The 27553-nt window shown below is 53.4% G+C and overlaps 1 protein-coding gene across 2 annotated transcripts in view; it reads right to left on the minus strand.

Annotated features, from left to right (window-relative positions):
- Nucleotides 1-1638: 1638 nt before the first annotated feature.
- Nucleotides 1639-27553, minus strand: part of LOC122697669 (serpin B6-like) — a 50130-nt gene continuing 24215 nt past the window's right edge. Inside the window, exons 1-6 of one of the 2 annotated variants that reach the window (XM_043908662.1) lie at nucleotides 7951-8157; nucleotides 6132-6281; nucleotides 4959-5076; nucleotides 3859-4001; nucleotides 2333-2488; nucleotides 1639-2145 (exon numbers count right to left, since the gene is read on the minus strand). In XM_043908662.1, coding sequence (XP_043764597.1) covers nucleotides 1741-2145; nucleotides 2333-2488; nucleotides 3859-4001; nucleotides 4959-5076; nucleotides 6132-6281; nucleotides 7951-8115 — 1137 coding nt within the window. In that variant the 5' untranslated portion in view covers nucleotides 8116-8157 and the 3' untranslated portion in view covers nucleotides 1639-1740. Of the gene's footprint in view, nucleotides 2146-2332; nucleotides 2489-3858; nucleotides 4002-4958; nucleotides 5077-6131; nucleotides 6282-7950; nucleotides 20948-21127; nucleotides 21284-27553 lie in introns of those variants that run through there. The other variant, XM_043908661.1, reaches the window with a different exon arrangement.

Below are 27553 nucleotides of genomic sequence, written 5' to 3' on the forward strand. Positions count from 1 at the left end.
AAGTACCAGCACACATCACCAGGTTGGGTTCCCAGCCGACATCCAGACTCTAGCATCCCTGGGAAATCCCGAATGATGTCCGTCTGGACCCCCAGCAAGGAAAGGATCCCGGGCTGTGCGTCCACCCCAAGGGTGAGACTTCACACTAGGGATATGGGGGCTCCCATTTATAATCCCAGACTGCACAATGATATCATCAACGGCTCTGTGAAATCATCGCAGCTCGAGGTTTTTCCCTAATAGCTGCAATGCTGTCTGTTTAATCTTGAGAATCAGAAGATTCCTTAGACTGGGTCCTAGCACCCAGAAGCTAAGAAATTCCAAGACCCACTCGCTTTCATATCTAAAGTGCCCCTTGACTTGCTGGCAATGATTGTCATGCTTGTCATGCCTCGGACTGTGGACGGACAGACGGCTCACTTCAGGTGACAGCGGGCACAGGCTTGGGTGCGGGGGGTGCGCTGATGCCGCTGGGCTGCCCGCCCGCCCGCTCCCAAGGGCAGCGTCTCCGTAGCCTGTCTCTCCTCAAGGCTCAGGTGCTGACGTGGGCACAGCAGAGACAGCGGACCAGAGGCAGGCTGAGAATGTGGGTCACACCATTAGGTTTGAGGGAGCCCAGCTCCGGATGACGCCGCAGGGAGGCCAGTGGATGCCTCACCGCTCTCCACCAGAACCTCAGCATCGGCCGGGCGCCGGCCCCACGTCTCAGCAGGGAGCTCGGGCGGCTGCAGGAACCTTCGTGCAGCTCAGTCGCTCAGTCGTGTCCGACTATTGCAACCCCACGGACTGCAGCACGCCAGGCCTCCCTGTCCATCACCAACTCCCGGAGTTTACTCGGACTCATGTCCATTGAGTCAGTGATGGCATCCAATCATCTCATTCTCTGTCAGCCCCTTCTCGTCCTGCCTTTAATCTGTCCCAGCATCAAGGTCTTTCCAAATGAATCCACACTTCGCATCAGGTGGCCAAAGCATTGGAGCTTCAGCTTCAGCATCAGTCCTTCCAGTGAACACTCAGGACTGATCTCCTTTGGGATGCACTGGTTGAAACCTTAGCCGCCTCTTTTTCTCCAGTACCAGCGGCAGGATGGAAGGTCACCCGGCACGCATCATGACGTGGTCTGAAGGCCTCCTTCTCCTGAACAGGAACTGTCTGCTCATCGCTGACCCCTGGGGGCAACTGAATGCTCAGGGAGCGTGGACGGCAAGCACTAGAACAGGCCTCTGACCACAGACCCTCCAACGCCGACGCAGTGGTTCGGGGACGGACGTCTCCCGGTCTGGGTCACGGCCCTCCCCTCTTCTGCTGGTTTCTGGAGGGCTCAGGTTCGGGGGTCTCTGAGGCCTGCTCCCCCTCCCTGCGGCTGCTGTAGCCCCTGCTTCGCTCTCTTCTCAGGGGGAGGCCACTGTGCAGAGGAGACAGGGAAGGCCCGCTCATCCTTCCAGGCCCGGAGCAGACAGCGCTCTCCCCGAGGGCCTGGACGGGGCGGGCGGAGGGCGGGCCCAGAGAGCAGGCAGCCGTGCTTCCTGCCGGCATGACCACCGAGCGCCTGCCTCCGATGGTGGCTGCAGCTCCGAGAAGGCGCGGGACACAAGACCACACAGGCACACAAACACACACACACACAGGCGGTCTCCATCAGCCCTTTATTTGTGGACCTTCGCCAAGGTCACTGGGGTTGCAGCTCTTCCAGACATCGGGGAGAGCGGTGAGGAGCACCAGGGCACCTCCACGACCCCGTCACGGCGAGCAGAAGCGGCCGCAGAACAGGATGGCCCCAGTCTTGCCGTGCTGGATGAAGAAGAGGAAGGGCCGGTCTGCACAGAACTGGGGCACGATCCGCAGGCAGCGCATCACGGGCCCAGCCCTCGTGGCGGCCGCAGCCTCCGTGCCCTCCTCGGTGACCTCCACGAAGGACTTGTGCATGACCTTGGAGAGGTGCAAATCTAGCCCGTATGACATCCCTGTGAAGTCGGCCAGGGCCGCGTCGAAGGCGTCGGTCATGCCCAGGTCTCGGAGGACCCCCTCCATGTCGTAACTCTCCTCCAGCGTGAATCGGGGCAGGAACACCACCACCTCATCCTCAGCCAGCACGTCCGGCTTCGTCCATGCGATGAATTTCTCGTAGGTCAGGGCCTTCTCCACCTGCAGGAGAAGGTAGAAGATCTCAGGGTCTGCAGCAGCACTGCCCCGGGGACCGTCCCCTGTGACCCACACTCTGTGCCCCGTGGGCCCGGGGCGGCCTGTCGGCTGCACACGATTTCCCGGAGCCCAGTGACTGGCAGCGATCCGGATGAGACCCCGGGCCCCGGGGCCATGGCTTCCCAGTTACCGTGTTCAAGTCAGTGGTTTTACTGGGCAGCAGGATGACCATGTTGATTTCTTGGCCGACATAGGGAAGCACCAGAATCTGGGTGCTTATCTCTTCAATGTAGGTCATTTTAAAGGTGGATTTCATGAACATCATTTGCACAGGTTTCTCCACGTCCTATAAAGGAAAGGATTAAACCTTAAGTGGAAACGAAACCCCTGGACACTCTGGACGAGTCATCAGAGACGGCCACCTGGGCACACACACTCTGTCTTGTCTTCCAGACCCAGCCCAGCTCCGCGTCGTCAGCTATCTGCTCGGCTCCAGCTCCCGCCCCCAGGTTCCCAGCTCTCAGGCCTCAGGCTTCTCTTCTCCTGCTGACCCAGGAGGGCTCCGCACGGACATTCCCAGCAGGACCTCTCCCCGGCTCCTGCCTACCTGACATCTGCATCTGGATACAAAGGAGCCTCGTGTCGGCTTCCACACTGGCGGCTCGGTTCCCCCCACACCTGCTCCATCTATACTTTCCCATCTCTGCTCATGGTGACACCACTCCTCCCCAGTCAACCCTGGAGTGTCCTGGGCCCCTGTCCCCCCACCCCACAGCTGACTCATGAACAAACCATGTTGGCTCTTCTTTGAAGACATCAGGGCTTTCCTGGTGGCTCGGGGTAAATAATCCACCTCCAATGCAGGAGACACAGGCTCCACCCCTGGTCTGGGAAGACCCCACAGCCCTGGGGCTCTAAGCCCTCAGGCCACAGCTACTGAGCCTGGGCTGAGAGCCCGGGACCGCAGCTCCTGAGGTCACGGGCCTGGAGCCCGAGCTCGGCCCCAAGAGAAGCGCCAGCAGGAGGAGCCCCAGCACGGAGCCCAGAGGGCCTCTGCCACGGCAGCTGCAGGAGAGGCTGCGGCCAGGAGAGCCGGCACGGCCGAGAATCAACACATGCTATTAATGAACATACAATACAGTCTGACTTGTGCTTCCTACCCCGCCACGCTCAGCCCAGCCTGGGTCATCAGGAAAACTTCCAAGTAACCTCCCTGGTCCTGCACCCGGGCCCGAGGGGCTCTGGGAGATCAGCCACTGGGAGAGGCCCGGGCTCTGCGAGAGCTCAGAGGAGGGACACAGGAACCAGGAACCCGGGCTGGGGAGACCGCTAGGAGGCTTCTGGACGGCCCTGCAGAGAAAGGCGTCTGTGCCGGTAGCTACTGATGGGATGGGGACGGACGGTAGGATCCAGGCCCATGGAGCTTCATAGCCATGGTCTCGAGTTTGACCCGGATCTTGGAGTTTTAGGAGGCCCAAAGACCCATGGGATGTGTGATACAAGACAGAACACCCCCGCACAGACCCCCCCGATGATACAGCAGAGGAGGAGCAGAGGAGAGGAAGCCAGGGTTTGCCCGGATCCACATCTCGGACACGACGGCCACAAGAGGCACAGGTTCCTTGAGGTCAGCCTGCTCACACGCTCCATAAACCAAGGGGACACCAGGGACCGTTTCCAAGAACCTCCTTCAATTCATGAAACATTCTTGTTCACCTCGCTGACATGGAATGGCCTTTCCACGGTGTGCTGTTTGTTAAACTGTTTAGCCCAGTTTCCTTTGAAGTAGATGGCATTCACGAGAACCAGACGAGTCATGGGGTCAACTGAATTTGCAGAGAGCAAGTCTCTAATTTTACCTGCAAAGCAGAATTAAAGAGCCAGTGAGCTAGCAGGGTTTCCTGGGGAAGGTGCTGGGCACAGTATTTACTGGCCCGTCCCCTGGAGGAGTCAGGCACTGACCAGAGGGCTCACTGTCCCCCAGACAACCATGGACAGTGAGTTGTCTGTTCACTCGCTAAGCTGTGTCCGACTCTCTGTGACCCCATGGGCTGTAGCCCACCAGGCTCATGCGTCCATCGGATTTCCCAGGCAAGAACTGGAGCAGGTTGCTATTTCCTCCTCCAGAGCATCTTTCTCACCCAGGGATCCAACCCGCCTCTCCTGCATTGTCAGGTGAATTCTTTACCATGGACCCACCAGGGAAACCCGTACAGGCAGCCTGGCCCGTAAAGCAAAATCAGCGACCAAAACCTTAAAATCTCTGCTCAGAAAGATACGATGAGTTGCATAAAACACATAAAATGAAGAAATCATAAGGGAAGGATAATTCACAGTGACAGAAAAAGGAATCTTCGGTCTACAACGTGAGGGGACTGTCCTGAAGGGGAGAGGTCGAAGCCAGCGTGGTGAGCATGAGAACGAAGAACCGCAGGTGGACCGGGGCTTGACCCAGTGTCCTGCAGTGATGATCAGCGACCCGCAGAACATGAGCTCCGCTGGACAGGCAGGGGGGTGGAGCCCGCGTCCAGAGTTTCCCTTCCGCCCTTTGTGCGAAGGCAGACTATATGAACATTACTGCACCAGCAAAAAATCAAAGTGTGTTTGCTCTGGAAGAGGTGCACCAAATACTGATGAGGAGGGGGGAAAGCTAGAGAAATTGATTCCTGATTACATTTCAGGAGTGGATTTTGAAAGTTACAGTTATTCATAGAAAAAAGCCATTCCTGTTGACATTTGCTGGTCTTGGGAAGGAACTGATGGATAACAAGACTGATTCAAATACTATGCAAACAGAAGTACTGACATGTCCTCACCTTCTGTCTTTTCGGCTACCCAGGTGTTTATGTGCTTCCTGGACTCCTCCGTAGTGCTGACAAAGTCCAGCTCTTCCATCTCTGCTTGGTAGAATATGCGGCAGGCATCTCTGAAAGACTAGGAGAGACGGAGTGACAGAATCACATGGCTACAGAAACAGACCACGCCAACAGCTCACTTCTTCACGGCGCCAAACCTCAACACTGATCATTTGAAGGTTTCTTGTGGAATGTACAAACGATGTGAGGAATTAACCTTCAATCCGGTTTCTCAATTTTTAGCTACAGTGAATAAATGACATTAAAATCACAGGCTTCCCAGGTGGCACAGTGGTAAAATATCTGCCTGCCAGTGTTGGAGATGTGGGCTTGATCTCTGTGTGGGGAAGATCCCCTGGAGAAGGAAATGACAACCCGCTCCAGTATTCTTGCCTGGACAATCCCATGGACAGAGGAGCCTGGTGGGCTACAGTCCATGGGTTCCAAAAGAGTTGGACATGACCAAGTGACTGAACAGCAACAGACACACATGTCCTGAGATGCAGAGACTTTCTCTTTGCACAGGGTACAAGCCCTCATACTGGGCATGGGGACCAGGGCGTGGAAGAGAGTGTGGGAGGACTCTGGCTTTGTCTGCATTTTATATAATAAGGACACAATCAGAGATTACTGAGCTGTTTATTAAAAAGTTTTAAAAATCATGAAGGCACTGCAATTAAATAGAACCAGAGTAAAAAAGAAAAAAATTAAAAAAAAATTCTACATAGGAAGAGATAATCAAAATATTGACATGTGTAAAAATATTGAACAAGTCTCACAATGCACAAAAAACTTCTAACATGTGAAAAACAACATCAGAAATATTCTATTCGATCACTTCTTTGTTTGGGCCAACTCATCTGCAACTGTGGTATGATCCGTGTTAGTTCTCTGACAATCATCTCATCGAAGCTTCACGAACATGTAAACAATGCTGTCACATGTGAACAATGCCTCCTCTTACAGGCAATGACCGATCGGTTCCAGGAAGCCTGAGGTCATGACTGGAGTCCCACACCCCGCCCACCGTGTGGGTCTCAGCCCATAGGGCCTCAGCTGCACCACAAGGCCCAGCTCCCGCCTCCTCACAACCTCAGTCTCTATCTGCTTCGGGAAAACGCGAGTATGACTTACCGAGAGGAAATCGTAAGTCTTCTCTCCAAAGAGCCTGTTGGCGGTTCTGAGCAAGTACTGGGTGCCGGTCCTGTTAACTTCGCTGAGAAGGTTCTGAAAACCCTGGTGGACATCTTCACCTCCGCCACTGCTCGTGCTTAGAGAGAGCGTCTGATCAAAAACACATAAAAACCCACAACTGCAGTACGCCCTGACTACAGGAAATGAACACCAAACTGAAGGCAGCCTAAGAACCGCACTGACCCTCCCCGCAGCTTAAAGCAAGACTCACCCAAATAAAGGCACAAGGCCTCTGGGAGCCCCCCAGCCTGCCTCCCGCGGGGACAGACAGTGGCAGCGGGCGCAGAAGTGCCCCTCGGCGAGCCCAGTGCCCTGCGCTCGCGGTCTGCCTGCAGACAGGGCCGGCGGACAGGCCTCCCGTCTCTGCACAAACAGGCCACGGCTTTGGGTCAGGACTGGCCTCGGGCCGGGCTCCGACCAGCGGGACACAGAAGTGGCTCTTCTGGGCCTGGGCCTTCGTAAAGGCCTGGCAACTCCATGTTCGCTGTCTTGCCCCCTGTTGCCAGGGTGCAGAAACGCCCAGCCATCCTGCTGGGGCCTCGTGACAATGCGGGAGAGCGGTCACACAGAGGAGAGGTCCTCGCGGGACCGGGGCCACTCCTGGATCACAGGAGCCCAGCGGGCACCGTGCGGCCAGGACGCAGAGTCTGAGGCCCGGTCCCGGTCATTCCTGGTCAAGGGCAGTTTGACGGGAGCCACAGAGAGAAGGTCCAGACAACCAAGGCCTGAGGCCCCGGGGCACCACTGCTGGAGGAGAGGAGCTCGGGCAGGAGCCCTGGAGAGACTCCCATCCAGGGCGGGAAGGCCGGCCCTCCCCCCAGAATCGGAACCTGCACAGGAGGTGCCCAGAGAGAGGGCGGCCCCTTCAGAGCCTGGGAAGCGGGAGGGGAGTCAGTGATGAGCACCAGAGGGGACTGCTCCCTTTTCAGGCAGAACTTAAAGGGAACACGTGCGTCTCCCAGGTGGTGCAGTGATAAAGGATCCACCTGCCGGTGCAGGAGACTCAAGACTCGCGGGTTCGATCCCTGGGCCGGGAAGATCCCCTGGAGGAGGACATGGCAACCCACGCCCGTGTTCTCTCTGGAGAATCCCATGGACAGAGGCACCTGGAGGGCCAGAGTCCACGGGTCACAAAGCGCCGGTCACAACTGAGCGTGAGCACCCCCGTATTTGCGTCCTAACACTTGCTGGGTGGAGAGTGCAAATGCTTCTCACTCCCAGCCTCTCCAGCTCCAGAGGACCCTGAAAGTGATGGCCTTAGGGCAGAGGTCAAACTCAAGGCCCAGGCTCAAGGAGGGGGATCAGGACTCTGTTAAACCTGGAGACCCTCTGGACCCCAGGCCCTGGGAGGGGTAAGGGCACCCCCATGAGGGAGGGCTATGACCCCCACGGGGCAGAGGTCAGCGCCCCGCCACCACTGTGGCCCAGGAGCTGACGTCCACACCCTGTGCAGCCCGCCTGGGGCTGGCTCTGGGCCTCTCGGCAGGACGGGCCTCGGCCAGCAGGGCCTTGGGCAGCGGGTCCGAGCAGAGGCTCGATGAACGCTTGCTCATTCAAGCCTGTCCTGCTGGAATCGGGTGCTGCGCAGTCAGGAGCCCCAGGCCAACAGCCAGAGAAGGGAGGGAGGCCCAGGAAGGGGCAGTCGTTGGAGCGAGGCCTGTCTTTCGAGCAAGGCCTCTGGGATTCGGATTGTGGACACCGTCTCACCAGCCAAAGAAACACCGTAGGCTGCCAGCGAGAACCGGCTTCCCGAACGTACCTGGGACATCTGGGCTGCGGTGTTGCCCCTGGCCCCCATGAGGACCATGGCCAGGGCAGAGGAGATGCTTAGGGGTGAGATAAACACATTTTTCGAGTTGTCTTCACCCAGCTTTTTCAGAAGGGTCAAGGCAAAGGTGCCGTTTGCTTCTGACAGCGCATCCATGGTGGCGAGTCTGAAAGGATGGATTTAAAACCAGTGTCACGTAAATTCAGGCCACAGGTCGACCTCGTCTCATCTGCTCTAACTGTTGTGAGTGCTAACGCTCTGCTTTGATGAGCAAACAGGTACACGCCCAAAACTCGGTGTCCTCGGGGTTTCCCCTGCTGACCCTGCCCAGGCCCTGTCACCCGATCGGGACAAGGGCCTTGGGACGCGCCCAAGTCCACCTGCAGGGCCCGGCCTCGGAGGTCACAGCCCCGTCACACAGGGTGTCTGGTCCAGAACAGGACACTGTGGGGAGGGGCAGGAATGGGCAAGCATTCAGGGCCTTTTGTGTGTGGTGGGAAGGGATGAGAGCTGAGAGACCCCAGCTCTTCACCAGAAAGCAGCATCCGTGATAGACACCGACCTGGGAAAAGAGAGCAGGTGAGCCCGAGGAAAGGGCCCGAAGCCGCAGGGCGTGCAGGCTGGCAGCCCCGCTCCGGGCCCTGCGTCAGCTCCCTGCATGAGGACGGGGAGGCACCAGGAAATCTGTGCTCCTGATGGGGTGCAGGGCAGCTCACCCCACAACACTCCACTGTAGCACAGTGATTGCTCTGAATTAAGGAGACTTGAGAAACAGCTGTTGCAAAACCATTTCTGCCCTTCTTCTGCTCCCCCTGAAAGCTGAAAATAAATCTCCATGTGCAAATACCCTCCCTGGACCAGGAGGTAGAGAGACATCTTTACGGCCAAAGAGGGGAACGCAAGGCTGAAAAGGCTGAACAGAAACCAGCAAACCCTGTCACTTCACGAACTTGCTACCCAAGCACAACCCCCTTGTTTTGTCAAATCTTCACACACACACAGCCTGCCTTGTCCCTTTTTGAGTCTTGTATCTTCGAGGTTACCATATGCACAAAATTCAGTGGGGCTGGTTTTCTGCTATTGATTTGTCTTAGGTCAGTTTAATTACTAGACCAGCCAGGAAGAATGTAGAGGAGAGGAAACACTCCCCCCACACATTCTCTTCCATCTTTAATATCCAACTTGGTTAGTAGCTAAGTCGTGTCCGACTCTTTTGTGATTCCATGAACTACATCCTTCTGGCCCTTCTGGCCCCTCTGTCCATGGATTTTCCAGGCAAGAATACTGGAGTTGGTTGCCTTGGAGAAGGACATGATAACCCCCTCAAGTATTCTTGCCTGGAGAATTCTCTGTCCATGAGAGAGGAGCCTGGCAAGTTACAGTCCATGGGGTCGCAAGGAGTCAGAATAGACTGAGATTCTCTGATTCTGGCAACTCAAGGAACTTCCCTTCCCCTATGGGCACTTTTAAGGCCCTTGTCACCCCTGTGGACGGGCTCTTCTTTTCTGCACCTCCTCCCGGCACGCGCAGAAGCTGTTATCTGCAGCGCACTTGGGAAGGCGTGGCTGCCTGCTGCGGGCAGAGAGCTCTGCAGTCATCTGCCCTCCTCTCCTGCATTTTCCATCTCCATGGTGTTTTCTTCATTTTCTGGAAGACCCACTTGACTTTCTCTTCCAATTTTTCTGCTGCTCTTCTCCAACCTTAGCCATTTTATCCCTAATTGCTAGAGACTCCCTGTCCTCTCCCGCTCTTTCCTGCTCTCTGCTCCAGTTCCCTGGAGAGTGTCAACACAGTCTGCTGGGTTGTCTTCTGCTCCTTGAAACATTTCTCTTCTCCTGGGTTTTTTGTTGCTGTGGTTGGTGTTTATAATATTTGGATCTCTTTCATCCACAGGCTTTCCACAAATGCCTGACAATTCTGGGATGTTCGTTATATTGAGGAGAAAACACAAAACAAGGTTGGAAATTGTTTACATGGCAGGATGTGAGTGATCTAGGGGAGAGCAGTTTTTTTTTTTTTTGGCTAAAGAACCAGCAAATGGAGGAGCCTCCTGGTCTGGCGGCAGGCAAGGTAGAGTGTGGGTGGTCCCACGGGATCTGTGATCCCCTCCTTTCAGTATGAAGCAAGGCAAAGGCTAATAGAGTTTTGCCAAGAGAACACACTGCTCATGGCAAACACCCTCTTCCAACAACACAAGAGAGGACTCTACACATGGACATCACTTGATGGTCAATGCCAAAATCAGATTGATTATATTGTTTGCAGCCAATAATGGAGAAGCTCTATACAGTCAGCAAAAACAAGACCAGGAGATGACTTTGTCTCAGATCACGGTCTCCTTATTGCCAAATTCAGACTTAAATTGCAGAAAGTAAGGAAACCACTAAACCCTTCAGTTATGACCTACATCAAATCCTTTACGATTATACAGTGGAAGTGATAAATAGATTCAAGGGATTAGATCTGATAGACAGAGTACCTGAAGAACTATGGATGGAGGTTCATGATATTGTACAGGAGACAGGGATCAAAGCCATCCCCAAGAAAAAGAAATGCAAAAGAGCAAAAAGGCTGCCTGAGAAAGCACTGTGAATAGAAGAGAAGTGAAAAACAAAGGAGAAAAGGAAAGATACAGCCACTTGAACTTTGAGTTCTAAGGAATAGCAAGGAGAGACAAGAAAGCCTTCCTCAGTGACCAGTGCAAGGAAATACATAAAAACAATAGATTGGGAAAGATTAGAGATCTCTTCAAGAAAGTGAGAGATACCAAGGGGCTTCCCTGGCAGCTCAGTCAGTAAAGCATCTGCCTGCAATGTGGGAGACCCAGGTTCAACCCCTAGGTCGGGAAGATCCACTGGGAAAGGAAATGGCAACCCACTCCAGTATTCATGCCTGGAAACTCCCATGGACCAAGGAGCCTGGTAGGCTACAGTCCAAGGGGTCGGAAAGAGGAGGACACGACTGAGCGGCTTCACTTTCACTTCTTTCAAAGGAACATTTCAAGCGAAGATGGGCACAATAAAGATCAGAAATGCTATGGACCTAACAGACGCAGGAGACATTAAGAAGAGGTGGCAAGAATATACAGAACTACACAAAAGAGATCTTCATGACCGAGATAATCACGATGGTATGATCACTCACCTAGAGTCAGGCTTCCTGGAATGTGAAGTCAAGTGGGCCTTAGGAAGCATCACTACCAACAAAGCTAGTGGAGGTGATGGAATTCCAGTTGAGCTATTTCAAATCCTAAAAGAAGATGCTGTGAAAGATTGGATATGGAACAACACACTGGTTCCAAATAGGGAAAGGAGAACGTCAAGGCTGTATATTGTAACCCTGCTTATTCAACTTACTTGCAGAGTACATCATGAGAAATATAGGGTTGGATTAAGCACAAGTTGGAATCAAGACTGCTGGGAGAAACATCAAGAACCTCAGATATGCAGATGACACCACCCTTATGGCAGAAAATGAAGAACGAAAAAGCCTCTTGATGAAAGTGAAAGAGGAGAGTGAAAAAGTTGGCTTAAAGCTCAACATTCAGAATACTAAGATCATGGTGTCTAGTCCCATCACTTCATGGCACATAGATGGGGAAACAGTGGAAACAGTGGCTGACTTTATTTTTTGGGCTCCAAAATCACTGTGGATGGTGATGGCAGCCATGAAGTTAAAAGATGGTTGCTCCTTGGAAGAAAAGCCATGAACAACCTAGACAGCATATTAAAAAGCAGAGACATTACTTACCAAAAAAGATCTGTCTTGTCAAAGCTATGGTTTTCCCAGTAGTCATGTATGGATGTGAAAGTTGGACTATAAAGAAATCTGAGTGCCGAAGAAATGATGCTTTTGAACTGCGGTGCTGGAGAAGACACTTGAGAGTTCTTGGACAGTAAGGAGGTCCAAGCAGTCCTTCCTAAGGGAAATCAGTCCTGAATATTCATTAGAAGTTGAACTCAATTCTTTGGCTACAGGATGGGAAGAATTGACTCATTTGAAAAGACCCTGATGCTGGAAATGTGTGAAGGCAGGGTGAGAAGGGGACGCCAGAGGATGAGTTGGTGGGATGGCATCACTGACTCAATGGACATGAGTTTGGATAAACTCTGGGAGTTGATGATGGACAGGGAGGCCTGGCGGGCTGCAGTCCATGGGGTCGCAAAGAGCCAGACACGACTCAGCGACTGAACAACAACACCAGAGACAGAAGCTGAACACATGCTCACCAGCCTACAGACTATTTCTGTAGCAGAGTGAGACAACACTTTCACGTTGAAAACCACTTCTTCGCTTATTACCTGGTTCCTCCGTCAACTGGGAAATAAATGTCCAAACACTGGGTAGCATTTACTAAGATCCTTCTGATTTGTCCTGAGCTGAGAATTTGACAATAACCCGTCACATAATCATAAGCTGAATTTCATGATCACTTTGTAATAACATAAATGTCCTTACCAGTCAATCACAAGAAGATTAAAGAAGTGGTAATCACAAAAACAAAAAAAAAAAAACAAAAAAAAACGGGGGGGGGGGACCAATTTTAAGCAGTTTATCATGACATTGCAGATATCAAAAAGAACGATCAACAATCTAGTGGGACTTTTATATTAAGAGACAGCTCTTCTCCATTCAATGCACATGCCAGTAAGAAGCATACAGTTTCAGAGGACCTCGAGCGGGCGCGGGGTCCAGGATCCACACTCCCAGCGTCGTGACGTCCGCCGCGGCCACTGGATCCGAAAGGAAGCCCAGCGCAGCGCGCGCCCCCGCCCGGCCCGCCCGCCTACCGCCTGGCGCAGGCCGGTGCCTCAGCCCTGCTGCCCCTCACGTACCTAGGGAGGCAGGAGAGGGCTGCGCAGGGACCCGGCTAGCAGGGCCCAAATACCTGGGCCAGAGGGGCGGGGCGGCCGGGCCGCAGGGCGGGGCCGAGAGGGAGGGGCGGGCCGGACCTGGCCATGCCCGAGGGCGGGGCCGCCGTTAGGACTGCACATGGAGCAAAGGCATCTTAGCATCTTCCTTCCCCCACAGGCCCGCTAGGTAGCAGAGCTGGAAAACCCCAGGCTCCATGTGTTGGACGCTTATTGTACCCAGGACTCTATCAGGTCACAAAAGAGGCGAGAGATGAAAGTGATCAAACACGCCCTTCCTCTTCTGTCTGTTCAGAGAGACGGGAAAGGGGTTGTGTCTTGGTGCAGCGGGTGGCGGCTCTGATGGGCACATGACCGGCGCGATGGGGCCAGAAGGACGGAGCTGGTGATGCTGTGGGGCTTGGGCTGGCTCCCGGGTGACAGAGGAGCCGGGCCGAGGGAGGGGTGAGGTCCAGGGGGAGTGTGGAGGAGGAACCAACCAGGCGGAGTCACTGGTGGGAAAGGGCTCCCTCTCCCTGAGGTACACTCAGGACCCCGCAGAGGGTGTGGGCCGGAGCAGCCAAGGTGCGGCAGGCAGGGCTGGAAGGATTGGGCAGGGCTGGACGGGAGAGAAGCTGGAGGCCGTTATGTCTGTCAGTCATGGGGCTGTGGTGTTGGAAAAGACTCTTGAGAGTCCCTTGAAGTGCAAGGCAATCAAACCAGAAAATCCTAAATGCAACAAATCCTGAATATTCACTGGAAGGACTGATGCTGAAGCTGAAACTCTCATACCTTAGTCACCTGATGGGAAGAGCTGACTCATTGGAAAAGACCCTGATGCTGGGAAAGACTGGAGGCCGGAGGAGAAGGCGAGGACGGAGGATGTGATGGTTGGACGGCATCATTGACTCCATGGACATGAGTTTGAGCAAGCTCCGGGAGATGACGATGGACAGGGAAGCCTGGCGGCTGCAGTCCTCGGGGTCGCAAAGAGTCGGACACGACTGAGTGCTGAACCACAGCATGGGGAACCATTGTGAGCTTCAGACTGGACGAGTAACATGATTCCTGCTTTCATCCGTTTCCTCCCCCCTCCCTCCCGTGTCCGTTCTGACTCCAGCGCCGGCCCTGTGGAGGGACTGGGTGCCGTGGGACAGGCCCCAGGGGCCCTGAGGACGCGACTCTGGGGACCAGGGCACAGCCTGGCGGGCCTGAGCCTGGGCAGCGCCGCAGTGACGGGGTGCTGCCCAGAGCTGATGAGACGGCGGGCATCACAGGATGTGAGGACCAGGTGGACTGGGGGCAAGGGGCCAGGGAAGGGCTGGAGATGCAGGTGCCACTTACTCGTCTACCTCAGGTACCTGTGCTCGTTGTGACGTGTTAACTGGGAAGAGCCTGCGGGGAAGGGGAGCGTCAGGGCTCTAGTGCAGAATTTCTGTGCTTAGTCGTCAGTCGTGTCCGCCTCCTTGAGACGCCATGGACTGTAGCCCATCATGGACTGAAAATCCACTCGTAGGCTTTTCATTTCCTGCACCAGCGGAACTTCCCGACCCAGGGATCAAGCGCACATCTCCTGTCCAAGAGGACTCATGTTGTCTGAGGAGCATTAGGAGAAGGTGTCCAGGAGACAAGCAGGAAGAGAGCAGGGTATGGGACGTAGGTGCTGGGAGCCGCATGCAGGATTCACCAGCCCAGCCACGTCTGTGTGTCAAAGAGTCATAGCTGAGGACAGAAGCTGGGGCCACGGCGGGGTGAGAGTGAAAGTCACTCAGTCGTGTCTGGCTCTGCGACCCCATGGACTGTATGGTTCATGTATAGAATCCTGCAGGCCAGAATGCTGGAGTGGTAGCCTTTCGCTTCTGCAGGGAATCTTCCTGACCTAGGGATGGAACCTGCGTATCTGCCATCACAGGCCAGTTCTTTACTGTCTGAGACACCAGGCAAGCCCCAGAGATACAAAGGGGACCTGAAATCCTTCTGACAATCAATTAAAACTCAAAAGATTTTGAAATGTTATCTTTCCAACTAAATTTTCCATATGTGTTTACTTTTACCCTATCTGGTTGAAGCTGAAGGATCCTGCCCAAAAAAAGAAAAACAAGGCATTGATCTTCCCAACCCAGGAATGCAATGAGTATAACCATAGTGTCAATGCGATCAACACTTATCTTATAAGAGATTTTCTGGAAGCTATGTCAGAAATTTTCCAACAAAGTCCAGAAGGTAGGAGGTTTCCGTGTTTTTCAAAGTCTTGATTTCATGATCTGACTTTCAGCTCTAGAGAAGAGACAGAGTTGGTTTCTGGCAAGTGCACTCCAAGAGGTCTGGGTAACCCGTCAGAGCACCATCTCCCACCACCACCAAGGTCTGTCCCTCTTGGCCTCCTGACTCTCAGCCCAGTGAGTCCTGTCTGGGTATTGTTAGCAAAAGACCGTGCCTGAAGCTCTGCCTGCGGCTCTCAGATGCCACTTCTCAGCAGCCTACAAAGAGCAATGCTGAGCATGGCCCTGTTCTGCAAAGGTTTCAGAACTTTGAAGGCCTTTACCCCTCTCACCTCTTTTTTCCCTTAACTTTGAAGACCTTACTCCCCCTAAACTGGTTTTTTCCTTAGCTTTGAAGACCTTTCTCCCATTAAACTTCTTCCATAATTGGAGAGCTTTCTCCTTCTAAACATGTTTTGTCCTTAACGTTGAAGACCTTTGCCCCTCTAAACTATTTTCTTCCATAACTTTGAAGACCTTCATCTCTCTAAACTTGTTTCTTCCATAACTCTGAAGACCTTTCTCCCTCTAAACTTGTTTCCTCCATGAGGGCTGCATCCTTGCATAATGAAGTGTGTCAACTCAAGCAGCTGGGACGTCTCGGCGTCTCCCACGAGCGTGGCCCTGGGCTGGGCGCTGGGCGCCTGGCTGAGGACACGACCTCCAAGCTGAGGTGCCTCACAGGTGATGAGGAGACCAGAAGTGCTCACAGGTACTTCCTAGTGTTATGAGAAAACATCTAGATGGTGGCAGCCACACACAGATTCCCCAAGAAAGTCCCTGGCAGACATGTCACTGTGTACAGACTTTATGGAGGAGCCTCCGTGTTCCCTACTAGGTGACCGGCCTTAGGACAGCCTCATTCTCCTTGATTTGATTTTGTGTCTGTACCCCCAACTGCAGTATCTGGACATATTTCTAAAGCAATCGTGAGGTTTCCTGTGTGATGCAATTATGTACAAATGTTAAAGCTTCAGCCAGACATAGAGGGAAATAGCATTTTAGATGTGGATTTTCCCAGAGATGTCAGAGAACAGGTCATCTGAAAATGACCTGGGAGGTCCCGAGAGGAAGAGGGTGGGGACGGGGGGATGTGTCCCGCAGGGGATTGAAGAGAAGACAGTGGCAGGAAGGAGCCTTGAAATCCACACCAGGCCAGATCGGGAAGGGCCTGCACCCAGCACACGGAACCCAGGAAGGCGCCCGGGGGTTCCGGGGTTCCGCACGTAAAGAGCTGGGCAGTCGGCTCCCCTGCTCCACGCACCCCTGTCCTCAAGTGTTTCAGCTTCTGGAGAGAAACAGGAGGGGGCCGGGAGGAGGGGCCCCGAGCCCAGGAAGGTGTCCCAGTGTCGGCAACACTGAAAGACACACCAGGCTGACGGTTACAAATGAACGTTGACGAACCAGGAGGTTCCTGCATCACCAGGCTGACCCAGCACCACCCCAGTGAGGGCAAGCCCCCGAAACGGCACCCGGAGCGGAGATGAAGGATGTGTGAGTCCCAGAGGAGCGCTTGGCCCTGCAGCCCCATCAGACGGCCGGGACCCTCCTCCGGCTCACTAATCTCTCACCACCAGCCTGCGTGTCACACGGCAGAAAAGTGGGGCCTCAAGTGTGGCCGTAGGGAGGGTTTTTCCCAGACCAAGGAATTTTGTTTTGACACTACACAGATTGAAAGCTTCTGTTTCACAAAGAGGTTTCTCTCTAAAAACCCGGTTCGGTCCTAATGTGGATTTATGACGCAGAGGAAAGGACCAGGTGGCCCTAAAGAGACACTAAAGAAGCAAGTCAGATGATAGGGGTCAGATTCCCTGAGACTCAGAACAAAGCAATAGCAGTGTGACTCAGAAAGGGGTAAGAGGTCCTGGGTGGGGCGGTGAGGGTGGCGGTGACGTGCCCAGGAATGAGGTCTGGGAAGGGAGGACCCAGGGTGTTCCTCCCACAGCCCAGCGGGAACAGGGAATCGGGGGGACACACAGGCTGGGGTATACGGGGCGGACGTGTCGGGAGTGACGCCAGGGAGGGGGCCGCAGAAACAAGAGGGAGACAGACATAATTCAGAAGCAATGTTAAAATTCAAACTCATGTTTCAGACGTGTGTCTCTAAGCCCGCGGTGAAGACGTGTGCTACCGTTGCTTGTATTTCCTTTTCAGGACTGTCTGAACCTGACTTCCTGACAGCAGTTACACCTATTTGCTCCACAGAGTTGGTGGGCAGTTTCCAGAAGACACTGCGTGTCACATTTGTTAACGTCAGTGAGACGTGATGGGAAGCTTGGTGAACATCTGTGTCCACCACTGTTGATGGGAAATACCACCCCTGACTTTGCACCTCACCCACTAGGCCCTCAAAGAGAAACCTCCAGACTCATCACTGTGCTGGAGGTGTGGTGGGTTCTGACGTGAAAGGGAGCTGATTACATGTCCAGCCAGCATTTCTCAAAGGCAGCACGGCTGACAAGTGGGGTCAGATGGCCATTCCTGGTGTGGCTGCCTGGGCACCTCCCACGAGAGGCCAGCTGCGCCTCCCTCAGTGATGACAAGAGAAATACCTCCAGGGCTGCTACTTGTCTTCAGGGGGGCAGTGCCCACCAGCTGAGGACGGGTGTCACAGACTCATGCAGCCCAGGAGCACATAAACCATGATAAGCGGAGGAAGAGAGAAAAACTCTCTCTGGGGCTGAATCTAACCTGGCCTGGGGAATACAGGGAAGAGCATGTATAGAAATGAAAGTGAAAATCGTTCACCAGCAATGTCATAGAATTTTCCAGACCCAGCGGAGACTTTGTCACCATGAGAGTTTAGGTGATTCCTGTATCCCCCACCACCCCCGACCCCCACCCTGGCCAGAGATTACCTGCTCCATGAGCAGAACCAGGACCCTGGGGAACCGTTGGGTTCCCTGGCCGCGTCTCAGGCGAACGTGCACACAGCCTGACACTAATTGCTGTTGTTAATTATATTACATATAAATTATATACATGATATCGATTGTATGTTAATGTCGTGCATATGGCGAGGTTCCAGGACACATTCACCCTGAGTTTGTGGTGATCGGGCATCGGAAACCAAGACACCTGTTTCCTCACAAGCAGCGTGTCCTTGCTCCCGGGCTCATGACCGGTGACTCTGGTTCCCAGGCCCCGGTGGGCGAGAGCCCCTTTCCCTCTGCTCCAGCCGCCAACAGTTCTCTGAGCTGGAGCCACCCACCCTCAGCTCTCAGAGCCTCAGAGCCACGCCGGGGGCAGGGCAGGTGTGACCCAGCTCTGAGCTAGGGAGGCGTGGCTGAGGAATCAGGTGAGTCTGAACCAAAACCCCAGAGAGCCCCTGACTGTTGCTGCCTGGCCTTCAGGTTGCTGCCTGAACCACCATCCAGAACAGAGCTCCGCAGGTAAACAGTGCGGTTCTCCGCACAGAAAAGCCACATTTAAATCTCCAAGTCCTCAGGTGGTTTGCCAGAAGTTTCACCTTCATTTTCCGTTTGAAGGATTCCTTAACAAAAGAAATCCCCTGTTCTGTTCAGCTCAGCCACTGAGTCATGGCCAACTCTTGTGACCCCATGGACTGCGGCACGCCAGGGCTCCCTGTCTGTGAACAACTCCTGGAGCTTGTTCAAGCTCATCAAATCGGTTTTGCCATGCAACCGTCTCATCCTCTGTCATCCCCTTCTCCTCCTGCCCTCAATCTTTCCCAGCATCAGGGTCTTCTCCAAGGAGTCACTTTTTCACATCAGGTGACCAAAGTATTGGAGCTTCAGCTTCAACGTCAGTCCTTCCAATATTCAGGACTGACTTCCTTTAGGATTGACTGGTTTCATCTTATTGCAGTTGAAGGGACTTTCAGGAGTCTTCTCCAACACCACAGTTCAAAAGCATTAAATTTTTCAAGCTCAGTCTTCTTTATGATCCAACTCTCCTATGCATGTATGACTACAGGAAAAACCATTACTTTCACTAGATGAAACTTTGTTAGTAAAGAAATGTCTTTGCCTTTTAATGGGCTGTCTAGGTTAGCATAAGTTTTCATCCAGGGAGCAAGCGTCTTTTAATTTCACAGCTGCAGTCACCATCTGCAGTGACTTTGGAGCCCAAGAGAATGAAGTCTCTCACTGCTTCCTCTGTTTTCCCATCTATTTGCCATGAAGTGATGGGATCAGATGCCATGATCTTCGCTTTTTGAACGTTGAGTTTTCAGCCAACTTTCTCCTTCTCCTCTTTCACTTTCATCAAAGGCTCTTCAGTTCCTCCTGGCTTTCTGCCATAAGGGTGGTGTCATCTTCATATCTGAGGTTATTGATATGTCTCCCGGCAATCTTGATTCCAGCTTGTTACACAGAAATAAACAGGTTTAATTCTCAATACATTCCTTAATTTCAGCATGCAGCTATGAAAAGAGAAGACCTGGAAACAACAGAGAGAAGTACCAGCACACATCACCAGGTTGGGTTCCCAGCCGACATCCAGACTCTAGCATCCCTGGGAAATCCCGAATGAGGTCCGTCTGGACCCCCAGCGAGGAAAGGATCCCGGGCTGTGCGTCCACCCCAAGGGTGAGACTTCACACTAGGGATATGGGGGCTCCCATTTATAATCCCAGACTGCACAATGATATCATGATCAGCTCTATGAAATCATCGCAGGTCGAGATTTTTCCCTAATAGCTGCAATGCTGTTTGTTTAATCTTGAGAATCAGAAGATCCCTTAGACTGGGTCCTAGCACCCAGAAGCTAAGAAATTCCAAGACCCACTCGCTTTCATATCTAAAGTGCCCCTTGACTTGCTGGTAACGATTGTCATGCTTGCCGGCAGGTATGGGGTACAGGCAGGGTCCAGGGTCTGAAGTCGGTCAGAGGTATGCTGCCCTTTTTCTGAAGCTTCAACCAGGCTACCTCCACTTTAATTTCCCAAACGTGTCAAACTCGGGAGATTGTGGAAGACAGGGAGTGCAGATGTGGGGAAGAATGTGAGAGGGATCACACAGGACTTGTCCTTTTGTGACTGGTGTATTTCACTTGGCATCATATCCTCAAGGGTCACCCGTGTTAGAGCCTGGGTCACGCTTACCTTCCTCTTTTAAAGGCTGGATGCATCTCCTTTGTGTGTAGAGACCACACTCTGTTACCATTATCTCGGCACGGACATTGGGAGGCTTGCACTCTTGGCTGTTGTGAATAATGCTGCTACAAACACGGGGCTGCAAGTGTCTGAGGCCCTGCTCTTAATTCTTCTGGAGACAGACCCAGAAGTGGAACTGTGCCTCATGCGGTACTCATGCGGTACAGAGCCTCAGCTCTGAGAAGACGCGGGACACGAGCGCACACCGGCAAACAAACACACACACACACACACACACACACAGGCGGTCTCCATCAGCCCTTTATTAGTGGACCTTCACCAAGGTCACTGGGGTTTCAGCTCTTCCAGATATCGGGGAGAATGGTGAGGAGCACCGGGGCGCCTCCACCACCTTATCATGGCGAGCAGAAGCAGCCGCAGAACAGGATGGCCCCTGTCTTGCCATGCTGGATGAAGAAGAGGAAGGGCCGGTCGGCATGGAACCGGGGCACGTTCCGCATGCAGATAAATACTTCCATGGCCTCCGTGGCGGCCGTGGCCTCTGTGGCCTCCTCGGTGACCTCCACGTAGGACTTATGCACAACTTTGGACTGGTGCAGGCCTCGCCCGGACGACATCCCGGTGAAGTCGGCACGGAGCGCGTTGAAGGCGTTGGTCATGCCCAGGTTCCGGAGGAAGCCCTCCATGTCGTAACTCTCCTCCAGTGTGAACCGGGGCAGGAACACCTCCACCATCTCCTCGGCCAGCACGTCCGGCTTCATCCACGCGACAAATTTCTCGTAGGTCAGGGACTTCTCCACCTGCAGGAGAAGGTAGAAGATCTCAGGGTCTGCAGCAGCACTGCCCCGGGGACCGTCCCCTGTGACCCACACTCTGCGCCCTGCGGGCCCGCGGCGGCCTGCCGCCTGCACACGATTTCCCGGAGCCCAGTGACCGGCAGGGATCCGGATGAGACCCCGGGCCCGAGGATGCCCAGTTACCGTGTTCAAGTCGGTGCTTTCACTGGGCAGCAGGATGACCATGTTCAGCTCTTGGCCGACGTATGGAAGCACCAGGATCTGGGTGCTTATCTCTCCAATGTAGGTCATTTTAAAGGTGGACTTCGTGAGCATCATTTGCACAGGTTTCTCCACGTCCTATAAAGGAAAGGATTAAACCTTAAGTGGAAACGAGATGAGTGGACACGCTGGACGAGTCATCAGAGCCGGCCACCTGGGCACACACACTCTGTCTTGTCTTCCAGACCCAGCCCAGCTCCGCGTCGTCAGCTATCCGCTCGGCTCCAGCTCCCACCCCCGGGTTCCCAGCGCTCAGGCCTCAGGCTTCTCTTCTCCTGCTGACCCAGGAGGGCTCCGCACGGACATTCCCAGCAGGACCTCTCCCCGGCTCCTGCCTACCTGACATCTGCATCTGGATGCAAAGGAGCCTCGTGTCGGCTTCCACACTGGCGGCTCGGTTCCCCCCACACCTGCTCCATCTATACTTTCCCATCTCTGCTCATGGCGACACCACTCCTCCCCAGTCAACCCTGCAGTGTCCTGGGCCCCTGTCCCCCCACCCCACAGCTGACTCATGAACAAACCATGTTGGCTCTTCTTTGAAGACATCAGGGCTTTCCTGGTGGCTCGGGGTAAATAATCCACCTCCAATGCAGGAGACACAGGCTCCATCCCTGGTCTGGGAAGACCCCACAGCCCTGGGGCTCTAAGCCCTCAGGCCACAGCTACTGAGCCTGGGCTGAGAGCCCGGGACCGCAGCTCCTGAGGTCACGGGCCTGGAGCCCGAGCTCGGCCCCAAGAGAAGAGCCAGCAGGAGGAGCCCCAGCACGGAGCCCAGAGGGCCTCTGCCACGGCAGCTGCAGGAGAGGCTGCGGCCAGGAGAGCCGGCACGGCCGAGAATCAACACATGCAATTAATGAACATACAATACAGTCTGACTTGTGCTTCCTACCCCGCCATGCTCAGCCCAGCCTGGGTCATCAGGAAAACTTCCAAGTAACCTCCCTGGTCCTGCACCCGGGCCCGAGGGGCTCTGGGAGATCAGAGCCACTGGGAGAGGCCCCGGGCTCTGCGAGAGCTCAGAGGAGGGACACAGGAACCAGGAACCCGGGCTGGGGAGACCGCTAGGAGGCTTCTGGACGGCCCTGCAGAGAAAGGCGTCTGTGCTGGTAGCTCCTGACGGGATGGGGTCAGACGGTAGGATCCAGCCCACGGAGCTTCATAGCCATGGTCTCGAGATTGACCTGGATCTTGGGAGTTCTAGGAGGCCCAGAGACCCATGAGCTGCCCCAGGGGATGTGTGATACAAGACAGAACACCTCCGCACAGACCCCCCCGATGATACAGCAGAGGAGGAGCAGGCGAGAGGAAGCCAGGGTTTGCCAGGATCCACATCTGGGCCGCCAAGGCCACAAGAGGCACAGATTCCTTGAGGTCAGCCTGCTCACACGCTCCATAAACCAAGGGGACACCAGGGACCGTTTCCAAGAACCTCCTTCAATTCATGAAACATTCTTGTTCACTTTGCTGACGTGGAATGGCCTTTCCATGGTGTGCTCTTTGTTAAATGGTTTAGCCCAGTTTCCTTTGAAGTAGATGGCATTCACGAGAACCAGACGAGTCATGGGGTCAACTGAATTTGCAGAGAGCAAGTCTCTAATTTTACCTGCAAAGCAGAATTAAAGAGCCAGTGAGCTAGCAGGGTTTCCTGGGGAAGGTGCTGGGCACAGTATTTACTGGCCCGTCCCCTGGAGGAGTCAGGCACTGACCAGAGGGCTCACTGTCCCCTAGACAACCATGGACAGCGAGTTGTCTGTTCACTCGCTAAGCTGTGTCCGACTCTCTGTGACCCCATGGACTGTAGCCCACCAGGCTCCTGCGTCCATCGGATTCCCCGGGCAAGACCTGGTCCAGGTTGCTATTTCCTTCTCCAGGGATCTTTCTCACCCAGGGATCCAACCCGCCTCTCTTGCATTGTCAGGTGGATTCTTTACCATGGGACCCACCAGGGAATCCCGTACAGGCAGCCTGGCCCCTAAAGCCAAATCAGCGACCAAAACCTTAAAATCTCTGCTCAGATAGATACATTGAGTTGCATAAAACACATACAATGAAGAAATCATAAGGGCAGGATAATTCACAGTGACAGAAAAGGAATGTTCGGTCTACAACGTGAGGGGACTGTCCTGAAGGGGAGAGGTCGAAGCCAGCGTGGCGAGCATGAGAACGAAGAACCGCAGGTGGACCGGGGCTTGACCCAGTGTCCTGCAGTGATGATCAGCGACCCGCAGCACATGAGCTCCGCTGGACAGGCAGGGGGGTGGAGCCCGCGTCCAGAGTTTCCCTTCCGCCCTTTGTGAGAAGGCAGACTATATGAACATTACTGCACCAGCAAAAAACCAAAGTGTGTTTGCTCTGGAAGAGGTGCACCAAATACTGATGAGGAGGGGGGAAAGATAGAGAAATTGATTCCTGATTACATTTCAGGAGTGGATTTTGAAAGTTACAGTTATTCATAGAAAAAAGCCATTCCTGTTGACATTTGCTGGTCTTGGGAAGGAACTGATGGGTAATAAGACTGATTCAAATACCATGGAAACAGAAGTACTGACATGTCCTCACCTTCTGTCTTTTCGGCTACCCAGGTGTTTATGTGCTTCCTGGACTCCTCCGTAGCGCTGACAAAGTCCAGCTCTTCCATCTCTGCTTGGTAGAATATGCGGCAGGCATCTCTGAAAGACTAGGAGAGACGGAGTGACAGAATCACATGGCTACAGAAACAGACCACGCCAACAGCTCACTTCTTCACGGCGCCAAACCTCAACACTGATCATTGGATGGTTCCTTGTGGAATATACAAACGAGTGTGAGGAATTAACCTTCAATCCGGTATCTCAGTTTTCAGCTACAATGAATAAATGACAGTAAAATCACAGGCTTCCCAGGTGGCACAGTGGTAAAGAATCCGCCTGCCAATGTTGGAGACAAGGGATTGATCTCTCCGTGGGGAAGATCCCCTGGAGAAGGAAATGGCAACCCACTCAAGTATTCTTGCCTGGATAATCCCATGGACAGAGGAGCCTGGTGCGCTACAGTCCATGGGGTTGCAAAGAGTCAGACACAACTTAGCCACTAAACAGCAACACAACCACTGAGGAGAGGCCATGTGGCAACAGTGCCGGCAGCACAAGTTCCGGGCTTCACTCCCGGGTGACCCTGGCAAGGTTGCTGCGTCTCTCTGGCTTCCGTGCCCCCTGGAAGCAAGGACGCAGCAGTAGCTACGTCTCAGAGGTGCTCTGAGGACCAGGAGAAGCTGGCTCTGTCTGATGTCACGTGGCTGAGCTCTCCGCACACCGTGGACCCTCTATCTCCTGGTCCAGGTGCCTCATTTCATAGAACGCTGACATCATTCAGGCTCTGCCAGCCTACTGCTCCACTTCTTCATCGGGGCTTTGGAGAAAGATGGCAGTCTCTCAGTCTAAGGCATAGTCAGGAAGCAAAGTGGTCACCTACAAGCCGATACCTCATCAGACCCTTGGTGATTTCAAGAGCTTTTAAGCACATCTGAAAAGAAGTCTCTGCTTCTCAAATTACTGCTTAGTAAGTAATGACCAGTCAAAAAGCAAACTAAAGGAATATCTAATTATACACTGCGATTGGTGTTGGATTGTTGGAATCCTCGATCACTGTGAAATAACCAACAAATATTTCTCATCTTTTGATTTTACACTTCATATCAAAATAACATTTTAGATATCAATGCTTTTCTTCAAATATCCACCAGAAAGAAAGGAAGTGAAGGAAAATTAGCCAATTCTTTGTGTTTACTGGAAGTTTTGCTTTTTTGTATATCTAACATTTATAGAAAGATGAGAATACTTGGGGAAGGAAATGGCAACCCACTCCAATATTCTCGCCTGGAAAAGTGCACAGACAGAGGAGCCTGGCGGGCTTCAGACCACGGGGTTACATGCCTGAGCATGCATACATGAGGGTGGAGGGAGACCGGTTGGTAGCAATAAACTGGTAGAACTGAAAAAAAAAAAGTGACAGTAAACTAGCAAGTAGCTAAGACTGATAAAAACAAGTAAACCAGGTTGTAAAAAACTGCACACCGTGGTGTACAAACCTTACAAATATTTGACCTCATGCTGACTACATTCACTTTACACCCCCTGTTTTAAAACAGTTAATTTAGAGTCTGAAACAAGTGTGAAAAATAATGAAAAAAATCATATAACAGAATATGATTGCTATGCTAAACATATAAAAAACTCACTAAAAATAAAGAGATAAAGCCCAGAAGTAAAACTACACAAAGGACATATAAACAGGCAATTTTCAGAAAAGAGACAAACGCTTGATCGACGTGAAAAGCTGCTCAGTCTCATGAACAATCAGAATGTTAAAGGCTCAGCACCCACAGCGCTGAGCAGAGGGTGGACGTGCGCACCTGCTACCCTTCCTGAGGACGACGGGAAGGGCTGCAGCCGTCGGGGCGGGAATGAGGCAGAATTCACTGAGATCTGAGAGCCTCCCTCTGTTCCTTGCTTCTAAAGTCCATCTGGAGTAGCAGGCACGCACAGGACAGATCCACACACACACGGTCCCTGCTGGCTCAGCCTGGGCTGGCCCCACCCCACGCCCACCCGGGGGGCTGGCGGCTGCATCTCAGTACAGCCACCCTGAGGATGCTGCCCACCACCGTGGGAAAGGGTGAGGCGGACACACGCTGTTGCTGAGGCTGAAGCTCCCACACTGTGGCCGCCTGATGCCAAGAGCCGACTCATTGGAAAAGACCCTGATGCTGGGAAAGATGAAGGCAAAAGGAGAAGGGGAAGACAGAGGATGTGATGGTTGGGTGGCACCACCAACTCAATGGACATGAGTCTGAGCAAACTCTGGGACACAGTAGAGGACAGAGGAGCCTGGCCTGCTGCAGTCCACGGGATCAGAAAGAGTCGGACACGGCTCAGCGACTGAATGGCAACAGACACACGTGTCGTGAGATGCAAAGACTTTCTCTATGCACAGGGGACAAGCCCTTATACTGGGCATGGGAGGCCAGAGCGTGGAAGAGAGTGTGGCAGGACTCTGGCTTTGTCTGCATTTTTATATAATAAGGACACAATCACAGATTAGTGAGCTGTTTATTAAAAAAATTTAAAAATCACGAAGGCACTGTAATTAAGTGGACCAAGAGTGAAAAGACAAAAACTTCAAAAAAAATTCTGCATAGGAAAAGATAATCAAAATATTGACATGTACAAAAATATTGAACAAGCGTCACAATGCACAGAAAACTTCTAACATGTGAAAAACAATATCAGAAATTTTTTTTTTGATCACTTCTTTGTTTGGGCCAACTCATCTGCAACTGTTGTATGATCCGTGTTAGTTCTCTGACATTCATCTCATTGAAGCTTCACGAACATGTGAACAATGCTGTCACATGTGAACAATGCCTCCTCTTATAGGCAATGACCGATCAGTTCCAGGAAGCGTGAGGTTGTGGCTTGGGTCCCACACCCCGCCCACCGTGTGGGTCTCAGGCTAAGAGGGCTCAGCTGCACCACAAGGCCCAGCTGCCGCCTCCACCCGACCTCGGTCTCTATCTGCTTCGGAAAAACGGGAGTATGACTTACCGAGAGGAAATCGTAAGTCTTCCCTCCAAAGAGCCTATTGGCGGTTCTGAGCAAGTACTGTGTGCCGGGCCTGTTAACTTCACTGAGAAGGTTCTGAAAACCCTGGTGGACATCTTCACCTCCGCCACTGCTCGTGCTTAGAGAGAGCGTCTGAAATCAAAAACATAAAAACTCACAACTGCAGTATGCATTGACTACAAGTGATGGATAGAACACTGAAGTAAGCCTAGGAACCGCACTGACCCTCCCCGCAGCTTAAAGCAAGACTCACCCAAATAAAGGCACAAGGCCTCTGGGAGCCCCCAGCCTGCCTCCCGCGGGGGTCAGACAGTGATGGCGGGCACAGAAGTGCCCCTCGGTGAGCCCAGTGCCCTGTGCTCGCGGTCTGCCTGCAGACAGGGCCGGCGGACAGGCCTCCCGTCTCTGCACATATAGGCCACTGCTTCGGGTCTAGACTGACCTCGGGACAGGCTCCAACCGGTGGGACACAGGAGAAGTGGCTCTTCTGGGCCCGGGCCTTCGTAAAGGCCTGGCAACTCCATGTTCGCTGTCTTGCCCCCTGTTGCCAGGGCGCAGAAACGCCCAGCCATCCTGCTGGGGCCTCGTGACAATGCGGTACAGTGTCACACAGAGGAGAGCTCCTCCCGGGATCGGGGCCGCTCCTGGATCACAGGAGCCCAGCGGGCACCATGCGGCCAGGACGCAGAGTCTGAGGCCCGGTCCCGGTCATTCCTGGTCGTGGGCGGCCTGACGGGAGCCACAG

The sequence above is a fragment of the Cervus elaphus genome, chromosome 7 (genome assembly GCF_910594005.1).
Source record: "Cervus elaphus chromosome 7, mCerEla1.1, whole genome shotgun sequence".
Lineage (NCBI taxonomy): Eukaryota > Metazoa > Chordata > Mammalia > Artiodactyla > Cervidae > Cervus > Cervus elaphus.